The sequence below is a fragment of the Bactrocera dorsalis genome, chromosome 4, assembly GCF_023373825.1.
Source record: "Bactrocera dorsalis isolate Fly_Bdor chromosome 4, ASM2337382v1, whole genome shotgun sequence".
In the NCBI taxonomy this organism is placed as follows: domain Eukaryota; kingdom Metazoa; phylum Arthropoda; class Insecta; order Diptera; family Tephritidae; genus Bactrocera; species Bactrocera dorsalis.
The window spans coordinates 64,184,448-64,206,568 of record NC_064306.1 but is presented as its reverse complement, the minus strand read 5'-3'; the positions used below and the strand labels follow the sequence as shown (position 1 = coordinate 64,206,568).

General features: G+C 40.4%; 1 protein-coding gene across 1 annotated transcript in view; it reads right to left on the bottom strand.

Moving 5' to 3' along the window:
- Positions 1 to 2,766: 2,766 nt before the first annotated feature.
- LOC105226990 (uncharacterized) overlaps positions 2,767 to 22,121 on the bottom strand; it is a 114,821-nt gene continuing 95,466 nt past the window's right edge. The window contains exons 4-7 of the mRNA XM_029550499.2: positions 17,935 to 18,026; positions 16,033 to 16,158; positions 10,777 to 11,208; positions 2,767 to 6,171 (exon numbers count right to left, since the gene is read on the bottom strand). Of these exons, the coding sequence (XP_029406359.2) occupies positions 4,464 to 6,171; positions 10,777 to 11,208; positions 16,033 to 16,158; positions 17,935 to 18,026 (2,358 nt within the window). The 3' untranslated portion in view covers positions 2,767 to 4,463. The remainder of the gene's footprint in view (positions 6,172 to 10,776; positions 11,209 to 16,032; positions 16,159 to 17,934; positions 18,027 to 22,121) is intronic.

Below are 22,121 nucleotides of genomic sequence, written 5' to 3'. Positions count from 1 at the left end.
TTACAAAACGCCCCGCCCACTACCAGCGCACACACACTGGCATATTTATGAATGCCCGTGTATGCGCTCGTTTAAATGCTAATCCCGTTTATAAAATTTATTTAACTTTTTAAAATTACAATTTTTTTTACTTTTCAACATACAAAATTTTCATTTACAAATACAATAAATACGCTTGTTAAACAATATCTCAATAATAATGATTATTATTTTTATAATTTTTTTTGTAATTTTTTGTTTAACGCTAAACACTGTAGTTGTACATATATAAATATTACTTGTTGTTGTTTCTGTTTACTTTGTGCTTTCACATTAACAATGACAAAAAACGCAACAATTATTTGTATTTATTATTAATTAACAGCTTAATTAGATTAATTAGTAAATTTAATTTGATTTCACATTTCATGTTTTGCTATGTTTGTCTCACAATTAAAAGTTAGTTAAAAAAATGCGCATAAAAAATGCCGCCTCCAAGCTATTGACTTGAACAAATTGGTAAAAAATTCACTTCAATAATATTGACACACGCACAAGAGTGGAGAATTTTTTGTTGTTAATAAAAAATTAAAACACCACTCAACTCAATTCAATACTCTTTCAAAAGTGTTTTCAAATGTTATGACATTAGCCGCCTTCGATTCGCCACTTTTCCGCTTGCTTAGTCTGAACTCACCTCTCTCAACTTAAAAAACTGAGAAGTGAAAAACTTGTTCTCACGCTGGAATCTGCGGCGTGTTGAAAGCTACTAAAGCACTTGTGGTGTACAATCGGCTAGCTGGTAAATGCTGGGGCTGCAAACCAGGGATTGTCAGGTGGTTGTACACCATGATCGTGCGACCGATTATTACATATGGAGCGGTGGCTTGGACCTCGAAAGTATCGCAGAATTCGGTAGGACTTCAACTACCGAAGCTGCAACGACTGCCCTGCATCCGCGTGTCGTATGCTATACGCACATGACCAACGGTGGCACTTGAAATCATGCTGGATCTTACACCGTTCAACCTAGTAATCGGTCAGGTAGCCAAACGCACACTGCTTTAAATGACAACAGAAGGGTTTGGCAAAGGTATGACAGTCTCTTCCCAGCTCATGAAGGACTCAATTGGCTTCTCCCAATGGACAGTATTACCAAGAGTGTAAACCTCACTAAGAAGTTCAAGGTTTCTCCAGCAGTAAGGCTGGTGCGATTTTGCTCTGGAGCAATTGCTTAGAGATATTACTATCAGATGGTACACCGAGGGCGCAAAAACGTGACTGGCTGGACAGTCTATCAGATCGTAATCAAGTCTACCTTATTTGGTTGTCAGGTCACAAAGGTATAGCTGAGAATGAATTGGCTGATGAACCGTTCATTGCAGTTGATCCCTACACCATAAAGGAGATGCTCCGCAAGGATGAAGGGGTGGGTAGGGAGTGGTATTGGCAACAAACTCCTTGGTATGCTAAGTTGCTAATGGGTTATAACCTCAAAAGGTTTAAATGTGAAATAAATCTTCCAAGTTACTTGTCGCCTTATCCACTGGCCATTGTAAGTCCAGAAGCACTTATATAACGAAGGTCTAGCTTCTTGTACGAATTGCCGGTTCTGCGACATAGAGCTCGAAACTCCAGAACACCTGCTAATTTACTGCACAGCAGTCTGTAGGCGCAGGATAAAGACCCTTGGATCCATATTTCCAAATAGGGATCACATCGCCTCAATAGCACCTGGCTGTATATTGGAATTTATCAATATGCTTGGATTAAGTGAGTCGTCTTGATCAGAAATTGACAAGTAAAAACAATACAAAAGGAACTACTTTAGTTTAAACCCAAAAGATCTTGCTTATAACGGGTGATTTTTTTGAGGTTAGGATTTTCATGCATTAGTATTTGACAGATCACGTGGGATTTCAGACATGGTGTCAAAGAGAAAGATGCTCAGTATGCTTTGACATTTCATCATGAATAGACTTACTAACGAGCAACGCTTGCAAATCATTGAATTTTATTACCAAAATCAGTGTTCGGTTTTTTTTTTTTTTTTCGGACAAATTTTGTTCAGCGATGAGGCTCATTTCTGGTTGAATGGCTACGTAAATAAGCAAAATTGCCGCATTTGGGGTGAAGAGCAACCAGAAGCCGTTCAAGAACTGCCCATGCATCCCGAAAAATGCACTGTTTGGTGTGGTTTGTACGCTGGTGGAATCATTGGACCGTATTTTTTCAAAGATGCTGTTGGACGCAACGTTACGGTGAATGGCGATCGCTATCGTTCGATGCTAACAAACTTTTTGTTGCCAAAAATGGAAGAACTGAACTTGGTTGACATGTGGTTTCAACAAGATGGCGCTACATGCCACACAGCTCGCGATTCTATGGCCATTTTGAGGGAAAACTTCGGACAACAATTCATCTCAAGAAATGGACCCGTAAGTTGGCCACCAAGATCATGCGATTTAACGCCTTTAGACTATTTTTTGTGGGGCTACGTCAAGTCTAAAGTCTACAGAAATAAGCCAGCAACTATTCCAGCTTTGGAAGACAACATTTCCGAAGAAATTCGGGCTATTCCGGCCGAAATGCTCGAAAAAGTTGCCCAAAATTGGACTTTCCGAATGGACCACCTAAGACGCAGCCGCGGTCAACATTTAAATGAAATTATCTTCAAAAAGTAAATGTCATGAACCAATCTAACGTTTCAAATAAAGAAACCGATGAGATTTTGCAAATTTTATGCGTTTTTTTTTTTTAAAAAAAGTTATCAAGCTCTTAAAAAAATGACAAGTGAAAGCAACACTAAAGTTCACTATTCATTCAAATACTATTTCTTTACACCATTGGGGAGCTCTCCTCTCTCTTGTCAAAAGGCTGAGGAGTGAAAGGAACAGCGAAGTCAACCAACTGAATTCAACAAAGCGGAGCTTGTGGTTACTTGTCCAAAGTGTTTGCTTTCTAATAGTCTTGATTTTGCCTGTCTCTATGGTTTATACCATTTATTTGCGCTATTCACTTATCTGTTCGATTCGCCACTTCGCTCTACGACATGTGGGAAATCCACTCAATTACAGAACAAAGAAAATTAAAATCCAGCTAGTTATTATATTATATTTTTGAGATGAGTGCTTCTCTATACCATATCAAAGTGATAAAAGTGGTGGATTTCAAGAACAAGCGGATTATGCCAGTTTATGGCATTTATGCCAATTGTTTGTACGATCCGCTACTGCGAAAATATAAAACAAACAAATTTAAAAATTGTGCAGTCATATTTATGGGAAGAGAGCATTCGTATGCCACATCGAAGTGATGGAAGTGATGGGTTTCAAAAATTATTGAATTATGCCAGTTTATGAGATTTATACCAGTTTGTTCGATTCACTGATTCAGTAAGTTCTCGGTTCGACGAATCGAAGGCAGCTTTGTTAAGATACTTTCAAATACAAGCGAACATTCTAACTCAAATTTCTTATATTTTTCAAAGAAAGTCGCCTTCAACCTCAAACAGTTTTTCAAAGTATTGTAAAAAATATTAATTATTTCTAACGCACCATAATTAACTATCAAACTAACAAATGCTTATATAAAATACAATAGAACGTGACTTTTTCACGCTCTCTCACAGATTCTTTCATAATAGCGTTATATTAGTAGCTCTCGTTTACTCAAGAACCCGCACTTTTCTTCAAAAGAACTCATATGCTAAGTAATCACATGTTTAACTTAAACCCCAGCTGTTCTACAGGAACAAATCTTGCAATTGTCTCATACAAATAATCATATTAATAATTTTTCGAGTTTTGCTCGTCCTGTCACGAACCACTTAAGTTCTTTAGAGCCAAATACTCTACCTTATTGATATTCTCGTAACTCATGAGTATATCAACCTCGGAATCCAAATACTTGACCAACAACAATTCCAACGATATCCTTCGGAACAGTTGACCAGAAATCTGCTTGACCAAACATTCAAAGGTCAACTAACCTTCAAATCAGCTGTCAATCTAGGTTAGGTAAGCTTCGTATATTGCTCCAGTTAGCAACCCTTATGAACTCAATTCCCACATAGTAAACCCACTAACTTATTCGCAACGTAACTCCAACAACACTATGTGTAAGTATTTCCTCGTCTAACACCAAACTCCATTTGATTTTTCGTTTTAGAATGCTTATGCCAATTCTGTAACTATTTTCATCACATTTCAAATTTATACTTAACATTACTTACCACATACTAGGATCTGTCTACATTAATAAAAACTTACGCTTAACTACTGTTATAAAACTGCTCTGTCAGGACTTCCATACCAATACACACTACTATAAGGGTTTCTGTATTTGTTCGTATTAAAAGCTAGCTTTCTACTTCAAACATACCTTCGTTGCTTAATTTAATCCAATTAGGCACCTCTTTTCAAATAAAGCATGCACAATTTGGATCGTGGCACCTAAACTCGAGTCTTACCACACTCACCTCTTCAGAGTTCAGCGAATATATTCTCCCTGAAGTCCAACTCTGGATGCGCCGAATGCGATGAACCATGACTGTAGTCGCGTGACTTCATTGAACTGCGCGCCGAGGAAGAGAAACTGGACGTACGTCCACTGCTGCGGCGCATACGCCCCTCCACCACTGACATCTTCGACAGCGGTTGCGTTGGATCGAGCTCACCGAATGCGCCCGCAATGAGATCGCTGCCATTCAAGGAATTGAAGCTGTCACGCTTCGAAGTGCGATGTGAATTGGAGCCTTGACTGTGATGCGACGATTTGCGGCTCAGACGACGCGAGTACTGATACTGGTAGGCGGAAGTGGGTGTGTTGACTGCTGGGCCGCCGCCACTGCTGGCATATGGCACCGAATTAGCAGCGCCCGGCGTGTACTTGTCGAAGAAATCGGACGGCACTTCTTCGTCGACATCGATGCCACTCTCACCGTCATCGTTGCGTGACAGGCGATGCGCTGCCATACCATCATCTCCGGTAAACGTCGACGCAACGCTATAACCGCCATCATTCGTGCTGCTACCACTACTACTAATGCCACCGCTTGACTGCAACGGATCACTGCAGAGCAAAGAGTTCGGTATGCTATCCTTGGCGGTTGCTGTTGACGGTGTCGGCGTCACCTGTGAAGACACATCATAACTGTACGGATCGAGTTTCGCTTTTGGCGAACGCTGATAAATCTTCTCAATATCGGGTAGCTTGCGACGTTCACCCACCGTCATGCGCACCGTCTCACCGTGCTTCTCACGCTCTATCATCTCCTGTATGTCCATGCTACGTTCACGTTCCAACATATCGATTATCTCCATGTCGCGCTCCAACGTGCTGGCCGTCTCCATATGCGAGAAACTACTGCAATCGCTAAACGATAAATCCTTGTTACGTAACAATGGTTGACCACTGAGACTCCACTTCTTGTGTTGCATATAGTTGACGCCATTTTGTCCGCCGCTCGGCACAATCATGCCACTCACAATTGAGGAGTCTTCACCATCACCGAAATTGCTTGCGCCACCATCATCCTCCAGCAAACTGCCAGCGCCATTGCAGTAGGTCGACGAGGTCATATTCGAGCAGGAGTTATCCAACGAACCGAGCGTCAATTTGCGCTCACCAATACTACCACCGCCACCGCCGCCACCGGCAACACTCTCGCGTCGACTGCCGCTGCTCACGCTGCCGTTCTTCGCAGCATGCTGTGCCTGCAATTGCCCGGCACCGGCAATGCCTGCCAACGTTGACTTCTTGCCTTTGCCGCCATCCGATATTATCTTAATCTTCACATCATTCTTCTTCACACGCACATCCTTCGCCAGCGGTGTCGACTTGCTGCCGTAAGCATGCTGACCTACCGCCGCAACGCCGTTCGAGCTGTCTTTGCCAGCCTGTCGGCAATTGTTGTGATGCTGTTGCTGCTGTTGTTGAAACTTGGCAGCCCGATTGAGCTCATGACGTGTCACCAGCGCAGTGCCGGTAATGCTGCCGCCGCCATTCAGAAACTCCTCGCCGTTCACGAGTATCGATGTGGCTTGCGTGGCGTTTGTGTTGTCGTCCTTTTCAATGGAATCCTCTCGGGAGCTGGGCGTGTGGCCGCTGCCGCTGCCGCCACAACTGCGCGATTTATGGAAACGTTTCGTCGAAAGACGAAAATAGCCACGTATGCGCTCCTGCTTATCTCTGTTCATCGGCGATATACGCGGGAGAAAGAAAGCAGAAAAAACAAAGAGTTGTAAATAAATACAGTGTATATGTATGTCCTGATATGGCGCTACAATGTTGCCTTTTCTAGCGAAACACAACGAGCGCAAAAAACGGGATTTAATTAAAATAAACATTCAACATGGATCAGTGGAAATCCTCATGGCTGATGGCTGATTGTGTGATTTCAGTCAAGCAGGTCGTAATTAGTAATTCAATGTCCTTGTTTTAACGACGGATATGCAAAATGAGGACGCTGCGAGCGAAATAAACGTTCTCGCTGAGATTACGCAAGATTAATTGAAAGTGAACGCAAACAAATGGAACTACTGATACATATAATATTACAAGGAAGCTAAACAATTTTGTGTATATGCGGAAGAGTAGAACGTGGAACTAGGAAGGCCTAGACAGCATTTCCTTATATCCTGCGTATGTTCTGAGCCAATTGTCTATATCAAGCGCGCAATTAGTTCTGCGTTATCCAGATTGAACAAAGAAGTGAAGCAAATGGGTCTGGTAGTGATCGAGGGCAAGACGAAATCTTTTCATCATACAAACGGTTCATATCAAACAAACGCTCATCGCATTCGCGACTTGGCTCGATCATCACTGGTGACAACGTCCGGTGTGTTTAACGTGGATACCTGCTGACAACAGCGTCCTGAGAACGCTGGGCATTTTCAGTACCAATTGGCAGTGTGGAATGGACACACTAACCACCTTGGTTGGGTTCGAGGCCCATCTAAAACCTCTGCCGTGCTTTGGGTCCAGCACCCGGTTGCAATGCAACTGCATATTCAACTGACAAAGTCAGTTCTTCCCGCATTTGGGTTTTAACCACAACCACCACGATACTCCCCGAGGGGCCAGTCCGCATGAGCAGGTTGAAGTAAACTCCTGCTTCCCGTGGTACCAGAATTAAGTCTCCGGTCAGACCACGTAGCCGAAGCTGCTACCAGTTGAGCTCCATATAGTTCTGGACTGGTGGCCAGGAGTTGGACCCCATCATCACACCACTCATACAAAATCTAACTCTATTTCCCAGCTAACCGCCCTCGCCGCATAAACAACTCACGCGCACACCACCCTAACTGTTCGGTATTCCGTCTGGTGGAAATCACACCACTAACATCTAATCGTCCATCAGTCCAGCTAATCCCCATACTACCCACATTCCTTATTACGTCAATTGTGACAGTCATAACTTCGAACTCGTAGACAATTTTGTCTACTTTGGAACCATCATCAGCATCAACAACAACGTAAGCCTCGAAATCCAACGTAGAATAACTCATGCAAACGAGTGCTACTTCGGACTGAGTACTTAGGTAATTGAGAAGTAAAGTCTTCGACCTGCTGTGGGGATAGTAATGACATGGACAATGACAACGTCTAATGAGTCGACGTTACGAGTTTTTGAAAGAAAAATTCTGCGGAAGACTTATGGTCCTTTGCGCATTAACGACGGCGCATATCGGAGTCGACGGAACGATGAACTTCTCGTATAAATACGACGATATTGGCACAATGCAGGGAATTTCGAGACAGCGGCTACGTTGGCCAGCCAGCTTTGAGAGTATTCGACGCCGCAAAGCTTTGGATAGCTTTTTCCCGGATTTAAATGTAATAATCTCCAGGATCGCGAATAGCAAACCCATATCCGCCTACAATACCATCAATTTGCTTACAACTTAGTCATATTGGCTTATGTACTCTGTATCCTTATATATATATGTACACATAATTAAATTAGCTAAAGTGGCATTAAAGGTTGAACAAGTTGTTTGACTTTTATTCATTCTTCGCTTTCGTTCTCTTCTATTGCCTTCAATTCGGTTGATATTTTTTATGGCAATATTTTCTCAGTCGAGTCACTGAGTCGAGTTCCATTGTTGATTTTACGCGCTTTCTTATAGCGATTGTTTTTGTTTTGTCGCTCCGCTTCTTAAACAAAACAAACACTCACAGCCGACAATAACGGTGTTTTTTGCACTTAAAGCCAGTAGAAATGGAAAGACAAACAAAATGAGTGATTATAACGGTGGCATTGTGTGCATAAGGATTGAACGAGAGAGAGAGAGTGAGAGAATTGTTAAAAATTGGAAATATTGATGGAATTTAAGTAAGAATTTCACGGAGAGAATACCAATTTAACGGCAAATAAGAATACAATTTCCGTTTGGGAAATTTTTGGGTGAATTTGAAAATATTTTTGCTATGAGTTGATTTCAAATTTAGAAAGAAAATTTCTAAATAGAGAATGCCGTAAGCAATTAAGACATTAACTAACGACTAACCAACGGACTGATAAAATAAGTATTCCACGACTTTAGCGAAGCAAAGTTTTTCTCTCTTTATACTATTGACAGAATTTCAGGCATTTTTACAGCCACTAATTACCATGGAGATACACAAAACTGGCTCAGAAGCTCGCCCGCTGCACTAACATGAAATGACCTGAACCCTTCATTACGGTTAGTCCCCAGGAGCGCTTCCGCAAGATCGAATGGAATAGGAAGAGAGGTATTGGTGGCAAAACTACAAGGCATGCGCCCTGCCAAGTGGCTAAGTAGGGGTTACAGCCTCAGCAGGTTTAATTATGTAATCCCTTGAGACAAATTCAGACCACTGGTCGCATTCTACACTGGCCACTGCCAGCTGAAAAAGTACTTACACAATATGGGTCCAGTTTCTTTCGTAAATCTTTGATAAGAAGCTTGAAAAATCAGAGCACCTGCTAATTGAGTGCATAGCAGTCTGCAGACGCAGGTTAAAGGCCTTTAGATCTATGTTTCCACATAAGGATCACATCGTTTCGCTATATTGGACATTATATGCCGTGGCTAGGTTAGTCTTTGTAATATAGGAGAGTGCACAAAAGTCCTAAGGCCGCGATGCATTCCTCGTCTATCAATGAATCAATGAATCAATGGAAAAATGAAAAAATTTTAAAGACTTTGTATATAATAACTGTCTCTTTACTGGATTAAAAAACCTCGAAGACCACATAGGACGACTTTACGAGATGAAAAGCTTGTATTAAGGTGAGAACACTATTACAAAAGATCAAATGCCTCCAATAATAAAAAACTGAAAATACGAAACTTTCAACAATACCAACCGACCTCTCATAAACCATCGAAGTTCTACCTTCTGAAATACTGAGCGCGAGAGATTAAAATATTGACGAAAATACTTCAAAAGGATTCAAGAGATTCCCCAACACTATTATCATATCAATACATCTTAGACATGTTCATAGAATACATAATACTTTTAAAGAAAATAAAACCGACTATGCAAGAGCAAAAAAGTGTCAACCCGGACCCTAGAGTCAGTAAATCCACTATTCCAAAAAGGTTGAGTAATTTGGAAGAAGTCGTTGTTAGGTGTATTCATACAATCTGGAGAAGGTAAAGGAAAGTCAATGAAATGCAGTTGGAAAGGTTGTATTTTTAAAGACATATGAAAAAAATATTTTTTCTCATTTAAATGGCAGGATAGCTAAAAGCACCGAGAGATCGAGGAAGAAATAAATCTTTTTTTCTTGAAACAATCAGAAGCCGTCATAATTAAATCAAAGGAGGTAAGAATGATAACATAAGTCTCTATTCTTCGCTCCTGGGACTTAACTATATTTCATATGCGAAAAATAGGAGAATCGGTTTCCAAAATTTGATGACTATCTTAGACCAAAATAATGGTAAATAATGGAGGATGGAGCCATAGTTAGAAGTTCACGGAAGTGAGGAAAGTTCACTGAGCGCCATTCACTTGGAAGTGGCCAGTAACGATTCTTTTACATATGGCTCAAGCAGCTTAGGACTTCCAGTTTTAGACCAAGTATCTTCTGGATAGCCACAAAACATCCGTTTGAAGGCGAGTTAAAGTGAGAGGGCGAAACATCCCCTCCTCAGGGTTGTGTGCTGGGTTTGGGACCCGCTACGTAAAAACACCCCCATGAAAAGTTGGAAACAGCCTTGGATAAAAGACTAAACTCGGCTATAACCCCTTAAACGGTATCTACGTCTATAAAGAAGTATAAATAAAACTTCGACAGACTGTAGGCATAGTCAAACCGTCGATTATTTTAAACAAAAGCTTCCTACAGAAAAGAACACCTCAACAAAGTGCTTACAAACACCTTTATAAGCTGTTCGGCTTACCTCTATGCCTCTCCTAAACTCCGTTCCTCTACTAAAGATTTCTAAGAAAACATGCAACACAAAACTTTAAACTTTATTTATAACCCACATTCTCAGAACTAAATAAATAGTTTCAAATTAGCAGAAGTGCTGCTATAAATAAAGACAAAGTGGGTATACAATCTTCTCACACACCTATGAAACCGTCAGAGCATCTAGTTCACACATAGCACAAAGTTGAATAGTCAGCAATCAAATCAAAGCCATTGGTCTGTCCAACCAAGCAGCTATTTAACTAATTAATTTCACTAAGTAGATGTAGTAAGCTTGTCATGTGAGCTTATAAATATTATAAGCCCACACATACACAGCATAAAAGCACACACATTTCTGTTAAGTCTTACTACACTCCCCTCCCGTACGGCCTGGTGCTTACCTGGGTAGTATCTGCGAGGCATAAATGCAGGGAAAGATGACGGTGGGCAGAAAAGCGATCCACACAAACATCAAATATGTGAAGTCGAAATGCTTCTGATTCTCATAGGTCTCCTCCATGGAAAGGCGTGCGAAGCGTAGAATCATTAGCGGACACAGACAAAGTATCTGAGCCGCAGCCATGCTGCCGAAGTTGCGTTGCTTTCGCTTCTCCCGATAAACATCCAACTCGGCGCTGTACAAGTCATACGAGCGTGTCTTCGTTGTGGCGGACCCGGTTGTCGACAGCGCAGATGAGGTGTTGTGACCCATACCAATACCACTACCGACACTGGCACCGCCATTCGTGTGGGTGGTGAGCGCTGAGCCGATGCCCGAGGTGGAAGTGTTGGTGGCGCCGACGCTGACGCCCACCGAAGAGGCTGATGAGTTGCTGCGAATGAGAGGTAAAGTAGAAGATGAGTACTTAGTTAGATGGCATATGTTTAAGTGTGGTCGTCTGAGGATGTCTGTGTATGTTGCTGGCTCTGAGTCCCTAGCTACGCACATATTGTCCGGTCCCTAATAATGATATTAAATTTAGTTGCTGGTCTCTGCATTAGCAACAACGCAGTTGACGTACAGTTACAAACATATAGTATAGCTGCTGCTGGACACGGCAGCACTATGAGGCTTTTGGTTACGCAATTGTGTAAGTGAAGTCGCCTGTTAATTTACCGTTGCGTTGTCCAGGTGAGTCGACAGGCAAATTTGTGTGTTTGGGGACCTGATGATATCCAATGGTGCGTAAAATATTTATAATGTCATTAGTTGTTGTTGTCTTGCTTAGTTACCGTTATGTACGAGCATAATGAATGATGATTAGTTGAGGCGTAGAATGTCTTGGACCGAAGCTCGGCGCATATGCTGACCTGAGTGTTGATATTAATGAGGAAAAGTTTGCGAAACTTTAATATATTTGTGTGGAGGCTTAACAGGTGTTGAAGCTAAGCCGGGGGAATAGAAAAATTATGACTTGCAAAACGTAATTCGTAAGTCGTTAATTATAATTTTGGAAATATGGGGACACTTTGTGGATAATTCATTACTTTTAGCACCTGCGACACACTTAAGATTTTTTTTCTTATCTATAATGCCGCTTTTGTGTATTTTTGGAAATTTTTTTAGAGTGATGTGTGAGTACTTAATGAATTTCTTTTTATTTTTCCTCATTATAAAAGTAATCTAGCAATTCATTACAAAATTGTTCCAAGAAGTAATGAGGTTATACAAATAGGAGAGGTGAGTTATTTTTCTATACCCTGAACAGGGACTATTATGGTTGCCAAGAAGTTTGTAACTCCCAGCAGGAAACGTCGGAGATCCTATAAATGATCGGAGCAACGAACTGACATCCTTAGTTTTGGAGATAAGTGTCTGTAGTTTCGTAAATGTTCTTTTCGCCCCTAGAAGCTGCCGATTTGCCGAATTCGCCTATACCGGACCACTATAGTATATAGCTGTCATATAAACTGACCGACAAAAGTCAACCTCTGATATGGAAAACTTTTTTATTGGACAAGATAACTCCACAAAATTCGGTATAGATTAATTTCCAAGACAACGCTACAATCTCTGATGAAATTATTCAGATCGGACCACTAACTGCCAATCAAAATCAGGCTAAAAATTATATGTTTGCATTAAGAAATATACGAAAGGGCTCTTGAATATAAGGAAAACGTTCTTAAAGCATTCCTGGACATTTATAGAGCGTTCAACAACAGAATCTATCCAGTCAATAGGTGTTGATCCTGCTATACAACGCTGAATCAGTAGCCTTTTGACTTCTAGACGTATAAGAGCAGAATGGGATGACGTTAAAATGGCCTAGGAGGTCATTAGAGGTACTCCTTAAGGTGGAGTTCTATTTCCGCTTCTGCGGACATTAGTGGTGAATAAACTGCTAAATAACTTAGAAGGCAAAGCCCTTAAGGCAGTCGCATATGCGGACGACATTGCGATCTTAATAACAGGAAGGTGTCTACAGACCAATTATGACCACCACTTTCAAAGAAGTCCAGAACTTAGCACCGCCAGCGGGTTTGGGGTTGAAGCCGGAGAAAATGGATCTGCTGGTGTTCACAAGAAACAGAAAAGTCCGCCATGGAGGTCCCCTTCTATAAATGGGACACAACTCTCTCTCAAGGACCGCACCAAGTACCATGGGGTAGTCTTGAATAGCAAACTGGTAGCACAACGTGGAAGAAAGAGTGAGAAAAACCAGCAATGCTTTATATGCGTGTTGCTTCACAACCTGGGGTCTCTCCTCCTCTTTCATATACTGGTGCTACACAGCTATTGTGAGACTAATTATGCTCTACGGTGCAGTAGTATGGTGGACAGGTGTTCGGAAATTTACCTACCGGAAGCCAATGGAGAGGCTTCAGAGGCTCGCTGAGATGTGCATAACAACTTCAACGGCGGCCCTTGAACTGGTACTAAACCTGTCACCTATAGACCTCTACGTTGAAAACTGCGCAGCAAAATCGGCGAGACGACAATTAGCGGCAGGTGAGTTTATATAATATATAGAACCTTTGGGCATAACTCGGTCGATAATGGCGATTGGGCAAACGCTGACAACATGACCCCACTTTTCAACTGGGTAAGAAGTGTTAGCTACGCGTAACACACTAAATAACTATACGGTTAGCTTGAAGATGGACGATGGAGTCGCTGCGGGAATATACTGTCCAGAGTTAGGCATATTGCCGGAATCCTGCTGTGTACTTCAAGCTGAGGTCTTTGCAAAAGCCGCAGAGCTACTATTAACTACCATATTCATAACCCATAACTATTTTCAATGATTTTTTCTCATAAAATTCTCTCATTCTTTCTTAAAAGAAGTATTTTTAACACAAGTTCCAAGAGAACTTTCACAATAGAAATAAGTTTTCGCTGAAAGGAAATTTTTTCTCTGAAAACCGTATAATCCCCAGAAGGTAAGCATGGTTATGATGCGGTAATCCACCTCCGCATAGGTATATTTTCAACAACTGCTATTTATACTCAATTGTGCTATTCACCTTTATTCGCAGTCACAAAGCGCCAACTGACATTATTCTTTCGCTGCTTCAATTGCATTTCTTCGTTGGCTTTTTTACCGTAAGAAGATTACTTCCACACTTCTGCATTCATTATACAATTACTTTTGCTATTTTTAGAGCTCTCTCATTCATTCAAGCCACTTGAAGTAGCAACAAAATAACAATTACAAACAACTGCAAACGTAATTACGCAATTCACTCGCTATTATAACTGCATTTGTAACGCATGAAGTGAAGAGAAAAGCGCAAACAAGCGTCTACGGAATCAGAAAGTGAAGCGCACACGAGCCTGAGAGCCTTTGGCTTTGCTCGGATTATCTCGGTTTGTATAACGCTGTGGTGCACCATCAACGGTTATAATGACTCGTCATAGATATTACATTTATATATTTTTGACAGGGAAGTGAGATATTTGTCGTCACGCCCACTCAAATGTGATTTACTTTGCAGGAAGTTGGCGCAAATGAGAGATTTAAATGAGCGTGGAGTTTATAAATTATTAAGACTCTCACTGATAGGTGTCGCTGTACGGTGAATGATTCAAAGTTTACGATTTAAAGTATACCCCTAGTATGCAGATTAATCAATATACCTTAAGATTATAATATTTAGAAACGCCTTATATTGGCTAATGATAAGAACCAGAAGTAAAAATGAAGGATATGCTCGACAAATTCTTGTGCAGGCTAAGCTTTTAATGATTATATCTCTTGACATAAATCTTAGAACAGTCTTAGAAATGAAAATAAATGAGAACACTCGTAAGCTTTGGTAAAAAGGGTTAATTGTTTAAGGAGATTGGAGTATTTACACAATTCTTTTGATACTCCATGGTCTTAGTCACGAATTATGTTATACATTATATAACCTAAAGGGTTCTGGCACTAGATAGAAACATTGTTTAACACGGTTCAAATATTTCGAAAAGAACAGATGATAACGGGAGCTTTTCTCAAGAAGTATAAATAGAGGGATAAATACAATAGTTTTCAGTATTTCCATGACAAATAGAACATAAGTAATCATGTGATTCTAGGATGGAAGGAAACCAATTGAGAGTATTAAAGAGCACTTTACTAGACCCCCTTATGGTAAAAGATTAGTTCGTTGCTGGATTTTCATATCCTACACCCACATAAAAATCAGCATCGATATCAACATAAATCTGAAAACTTATGTATTTTCTTTACTTTTGTAGAACCCCCAAAGATGATCTAGTGACTGATGCCGAGAAGATGGGGGGAACACTTCTACAACTCCCTGAATGACAGTGAAAGCATCGCTAGGAGAAGACGAAACTGATTCCCCATCGATTGTCGATGGAGCAGACGTTCCATTGCCTGGCCATGAAGAAGCTCGAAAGTGGGGGGCGACGGATTGGCGGTCGAACTTTTCAAACACTTCGGCGAAGATTAGATACGGAGCATGCATCAGCTTCCTTTCCAGATATGATCGGATGAAAGCATGAATTTAAGTGTGCTCTGTACAATCCACAAAAAAAGGAGACCCCACAATCTACGATAACTACCGTGTGATAAGCCATCTCAATATCTCATACAAAATTACTATAGAGCGTGCTGTGGGAAAGAATGAAGCCCAACGTCAACAAACTGATTGGACTTTATCAGTGTAGCTTTCGATCTGGAAAATCTACAACCAACCAGATTTTTATCATGCGAAATATCTTGGAAAAGACCCGTGACAAACACACATCACCAGTTCGGCGCTTCTAAAGCCGCCTCTCCGAGCCGTTCGATACCAAACGAGGTTTCAGACAAGCAGGGACTCCCCATGCAGTCAATCTGTACAGAAAAAGTTTGTCTGAAGATAATGAAGATTATAAAAGTATGAAGTATCCATATATACCTGTATCCACTATTATTGACACTCGTTAAGTAATAAATTGCTTCACAACAAAATGTATCTATTATTTTCCGAATTCAGTGAAATGTGCCGAGGTGACTAAAAATTTACAACAAAAATTTTGAATAAACTGAAAACAACAAAATGGAGTACAGTTTTTACATCTCAGTTCGTAAGTCAGTTTAGTGATGTCAACGTGGAAATTTGGGTTGCTTTGACCAAATTTTGTTTCTCTCTTTAAAATAGATTACTTAATATAGACATTTTAGTACAATTACTCGAATTTCTTATCAGTCAGTACATACCGTTGGCGATTTCGCATATCCGCGCGATGCTCGAACATCATAACGGCAAATGGACCATCAGGTGGTCGCAGCTCCTGTGAAGTCCTTATGTAAAGATAAGCCAACAGAACGGAGGGCGCGCAGTACCTGCAAAATTGCGATAAATTAAAGAAACAGGAAAAGTAAGCCAGATAAAATAAAGTAGGAAGTATAAAGCAAACAATGGTGCGTATTTGAAAAGGAAGCATTATTGTGGTAAATAACGGGTGATTTTTTTGAGGTTAGGATTTTCATGCATTAGTATTTGACAGATCACGTGGGATTTCAGACATGGTGTCAAAGAGAAAGATGCTCAGTATGCTTTGACATTTCATCATGAATAGACTTACTAACGAGCAACGCTTGCAAATCATTGAATTTTATTACCAAAATCAGTGTTCGGTTCGAAATGTGTTTCGCGCGCGTGTTTTGTTCAGCGATGAGGCCCATTTCTGGTTGAATGGCTACGTAAATAAGCAAAATTGCCGCATTTGGGGTGAAGAGCAACCAGAAGCCGTTCAAGAACTGCCCATGCATCCGAAAAATGCACTGTTTGGTGTGGTTTGTACGCTGGTGGAATCATTGGACCGTATTTTTTCAAAGATGCTGTTGGACGCAACGTTTACGGTGAATGGCGATCGCTATCGTTCGATGCTAACAAACTTTTTGTTGCCAAAAATGGAAGAACTGAACTTGGTTGACATGTGGTTTCAACAAGATGGCGCTACATGCCCACACAGCTCGCGATTCTATGGCCATTTTGAGGGGAAAACTTCGGACAACAATTCATCTCAAGAAAATGGACCGTAAGTTGGCCACCAAGATCATGCGATTTTAAACGCCTTTAGACTATTTTTTGTGGGGCTACGTCAAGTCTAAAGTCTACAGAAATAAGCAGCAACTATTCCAGCTTTGGAAGACAACATTTCCGAAGAAATTCGGGCTAATTCCGGCCGAAATGCTCGAAAAAAGTTGCCCAAAATTGGACTTTCCGAATGGACCACCTAAGACGCAGCCGCGGTCAACATTTAAATGAAATTATCTTCAAAAAGTAAATGTCATGAACCAATCTAACGTTTCAAATAAGAACCGATGAGATTTTGCAAATTTTATGCGTTTTTTTTTTAAAAAAAAGTTATCAAGCTCTTAAAAAATCACCCTTTAGAAAGCGACGTTTAAAAGCACGCACTTTCGGTTTTACTATATAGTGAACTTGAGTGCCTTGCTGGCGCCACAAATCATAGTGACCATTTCGTTTTTATGTCGAAATCCAAATATAAATCTTTGTCTAAATGCACATAAAGCGATCAGCAATGAATGCTGCCATTTAAAAAGCTAAGACCACTTTGATAGACGGCCAAAAGCCAAGGGAAGCCAAGCGTTGAGCTGGCAAGCGCTGCTCCTGCCTTTGGTTTTTATGCAGCATTCTTTATTGTTGTTATTGTGTTAAGTAAGAATAATGGTTTTAGGGATTGTGGTGCGCGCAATTTGCATTTTAAGCAATAATATTGTGTATTGACAAATTTTTTATTGACTCAAAGCTAGCGCTTAAGCTTAATAAACAGGAAATGTGGCGGAACAATTTTTTTTTGATTTATGGCTATGTGAGTTTGTAGATTTGGTATTATCGAAGAAAGGACTTTTGAAGGAACAAACTTATATTTAATGTCAAAAGATAATTTTCTCTTGTCTTTCTTAGAGGATTATTTAAGATGAATTTATACTTCCGCCTCACCATTAATATATTGCGGACTGAGTTCTTTGACCGGGTAGAACAAAGCGCATACATTTTTAATTAACTAAAAAAATATTAAGGAAAAGCTCTCATTTGTCTATAAATTTACTTTTTAAATGCAAAAAATTTTACTAGTATACGCTACTTACATTAGCAGAAACAGTCCACGCATATATTCGTGCATATCATCCATTAAGTTGACCACACATAGGCCGATGCCATTCAGCTCTGTCACATAATCCTGGAATTGAAAAATAAAAATTATTTGAGTCAATAAATACAAAAAAAAAATATTTATTTTTACAACTAGGTACTCAACTCCAGTGGAAAAAAGAAGGAAGGAAAGGGTCATGTGACCATCCTGGGGGGGATTGGGCAGAAGTCTGACAAATTGATACCACAAAAAAGACTCGGCCAGGGAAGCTGGAACTAAGCTGTGACGAGTTCGATTCATCGATTTCATGATCACACAAATCCTACGACAGCCCGTTCTACGTTACCAGAATTGACGCGGATTTTATCCAGCCAAGGGATATTTTTTCGGTGATCTAACCTCTTTTGGATCGATAAGTTTTAGAATAAACTTGTCATCGCAGCTGTTCAAGAAGTGTGGTGGACTGGAAGTGGCATTATCTACAAAAGGAATTATGATTTTTACTATACTTGCAATGACAAGCAGCGTATGTTTGGAGTAGGTGTCGTCGGTAAGAAGCTGAACAGCTTTGTCACCGCGAAGAACATTACAAATAGAGATGGGTATCGCCAGACTGTGCTAATCGGTCGACGGCATGAATCGTCACATATGAACTTAGAAAGCATGCCACAGCCATGGGCGAAAGTGGGAGACAAACTAAACGACCAGATATTTATAGTAAGGCAAATTCTTGAAAAATCTGAAGAAAATAAAATTAACACATTTCATTTCTTTATAGACCTCTGCGACTTGGCTCCCACGTCACTGTTGACTGTCGTAATTTCGAAGTTTTAGATTATGCCGTCTATCTTGAAACCAGTATTAAATCCAACAAAAATGTCAGCCTCGAAGTCTAATGCAGAATAATTCTTGCCACCTGTTGGCACTTTGGATTGAGTAGACAATTGCAGAGTAAAGTCCACACTCGACGAACAGAGGCCACTTTCTATAAGTTTCTCATTATTCCGGTCCTCCTAAATGGTCCAGTGGCATGTGCGATGACAACATCTGATGAGTCGAGTTTTCGGGAGAAAGGTTCTATGGAAGATTTATGGTTCTTGCCCATTGTCAACGGCGATGGAACGAAGATATACATAGTTCAGCGAATTAAGGGACAGAGGCTATGCTGGCTCAGTCATGTCGTACGAAAGGATGAAAACACTCAAGCTCTGAGCGTACTCGACGCAGTACCCGTCAGGAAAAGCAGAAGAAGAGGAAGACCTTCACTCCATTGGAAAGACCAGATATGTGTCTTGAAATCTGCAATTGGCGCGAAAGAATGAAGAAGCACGCTGTTGGCGACCAACCGCGTAAGTTGTGTCTGTTATAGAAACATGTTAGGTAGACATACTACTTCTTGTTTGAACACTTGAGAAGCACCGTTTATTAGTACTGAGCTTTGTGGGACAAATCGAAGAGAAGATCTTCATAGATGAGTAAAAATATTTTGTATTTAAAATTTATTTACGAAACAATTCTCTAACATATAATGGGCGGCAACACTACCAACACCAGTTGTCAGACTTACGCTCAGCTTATTCATACGATAAGGTGCAGTACCCTTATTAATGCGACGAAATACTATGTAATAAACACCCATTAAAATATATACATACTTCCTTATATGCATATCGTATAAGTATATACTGCTTTCTGGTATCCCCGCGTATGCTATGAGTACATATATACGCGATTACCGACACAAGTACGTGCTTAACGATTTTCCAAAGAATCTAATCAAATATTTACTCCCACTGTAATTTCGTTCCAATTTACTTAACCGCGATAGCCGAGTTTAAAGCGAAGAGTTTTGGGGTCGGTGTGGCGGCGAATTCAAGTGGAGCATTGAATCAAAGTTGAACCGCTGACACCGAAAAAGACATGTGTAGACAAGTTGTTGAGTCGTTGGTGCAGGGAACCGACACACCCGCACACCCTCAAAGCTTACACATCTACTTGTACAAGAGGATACAGTATATGGCGGTATACATCACAGACATCTCCGAATTGCCACTGGAAGTACTCGCGCGGTTCGAGTTCGGTCGCCAACTTTGACAGCGCTACGCCCGTTCGGTTGATTGTTGGATCGCGTGAATCATTTGAAATTGCTGTGCCACAAAAGCTCAGCACTTATTCATCGAGTACAAGAGCCAAACATTTGGAAAAACGACTTTTACTACACACATATACACTTACATATATAAGTTTTTACGATTAGACGCGAGTGCATACTTAAACACTTCAGACATATGTACGACATTTGCTTGTTTGTCACTTTGATTGCCACGAGCAATTTTATATAAAAATCGAAAAACCGTAAATTGACTTGGGAATTACACTTTTACAAGCAGATTGTTGGCAATAAGTAGGTTGGACATGAAATCAAATAAACATTATACAATTAAATTGCTGCGCCTGGATAGAGACTTACATACAAGGATGAGGATATAAGTATTTGTAGGGGATTAGTGGGTAATTTCAAAGGACAATAAATATTAAATTATTTTGGACAAATATTGAAGTATTTAATAAGCTTATTATGTGGAAGCGTTCATCCCATGAACTTTTGCCTGTATTGAATGCTTTCAGTATAATCAAAAAAAAAAAAAAAATAATATACATTTTTTTAAAGAAGAAAATGAGACTAAAGAAATTATTGTAGTTGTTGTCGTTACAAGTATACGAGTTCGAGACCCTTCCGATAACTAAGATCCGATTGTCAAGGAAACAGTTACATTTTCTTACTTTACATTTTACGTCGAGATCTTAATTGAAGGCGTACAAAATATTGCTTATTCAAGAACTGCAGCCGCTCGACCCACCCATGCGACATCGCTTCGCTCTATGGACTCTGTAAAAGTTACAAGAAGATCCGACTTTTCCGAACCAAATTTTGTTCAGTGATGAAGACCATTTTCGGCTCAATGGGTATGTAAGCAAGCAAAATTTCCGCATTTTGGACGAAGAGTAACCTGAAGAGATTCAAGAGTAGCCCTTTCATCCAGAAAAAACAACGGTTTGCTGTAGTTTGTGGGCCATTGAAATCATCGGTCCATACTTCTTCAAAAATGATGCTGTTGGGAACGTAACCGTCAAAGGCGACTGCTATCGCACCATGATAACCGACTATTTGATGCCTGAAATAGAAGCTCGTGATCTCGGCGACATTTAGTTACAACAAGATGGCACCACTTCCCACACATCGCTTCAAGCAATGGATTTATAGAGAGAATACTTCGATGAGCAGATCACTTCCTTTTGGGTTGGTCGATTTGCCACCAAGATCGTGTGGTGTCACACAGTTAGTCTTCTTCCTGTTGGCATATGTAAAGTCTAAAGGATATGCGTAAATTCCATTTTCGATTCTGGCTTTGGAGTAAAACATCACGCCTGTCATTCGCCAGTTACCAGGCGAAATACTCGAACGAATACTCGAACGAATCATCGAAAATTGAACTCAAATGATGGACCATCTGACGGGTAGCCGCGGCCAACATTTGAAAAAGACAGTCTTGAACCTCGAAATGGATCACACTTTATTTTTCAGGTTTCTCGAACTCATTTCAGTCGAGGAGCGCCTAAGTAAGTGGATATTTTGGCCCCCAAGGTATTAATAACGGCAGAGAGTGAGTGAGGAAGCTTATTGACTTATTCGAAATTTTGCTAAGTCTCTGCTTTTAAGCCAGGAGTGTTATGTAAGAAGACGGCTATAAAAATATATTCTTAAATGGCTTAGATCATCGCAATAGCAAATTTTGGCATCCGCTGCTGCAGGATTTGCATGAGGGTTTCATTCCATCTACTTCGAAAGACCCAGTAGCTAGCCTTTGAAAAATACTGTTAGTCTTCAATTTCTGTTGTTTTGACTAGGTCAGTACTTTTTACTAATCAACTGTTGAGTAGGCTAAGCCTAAGTCTTATGCAACTCAAACTAAAATGAACGCCGTAACCTTTTCTGTGTCATGTTTAAGTGTCAAATTAAATACCATTTGGTATTAATGACAGCTCATAACAAATTTATAAAAACGTGCATACCAAATTAGTGTCTGTTTGTTTATCTAAGATATGTTTGTTACATATGTATAACCGCTGGCTTTCTTCCACTTCCACGCCCGCCACTTAACATTTCGCCGAAAAGAATCT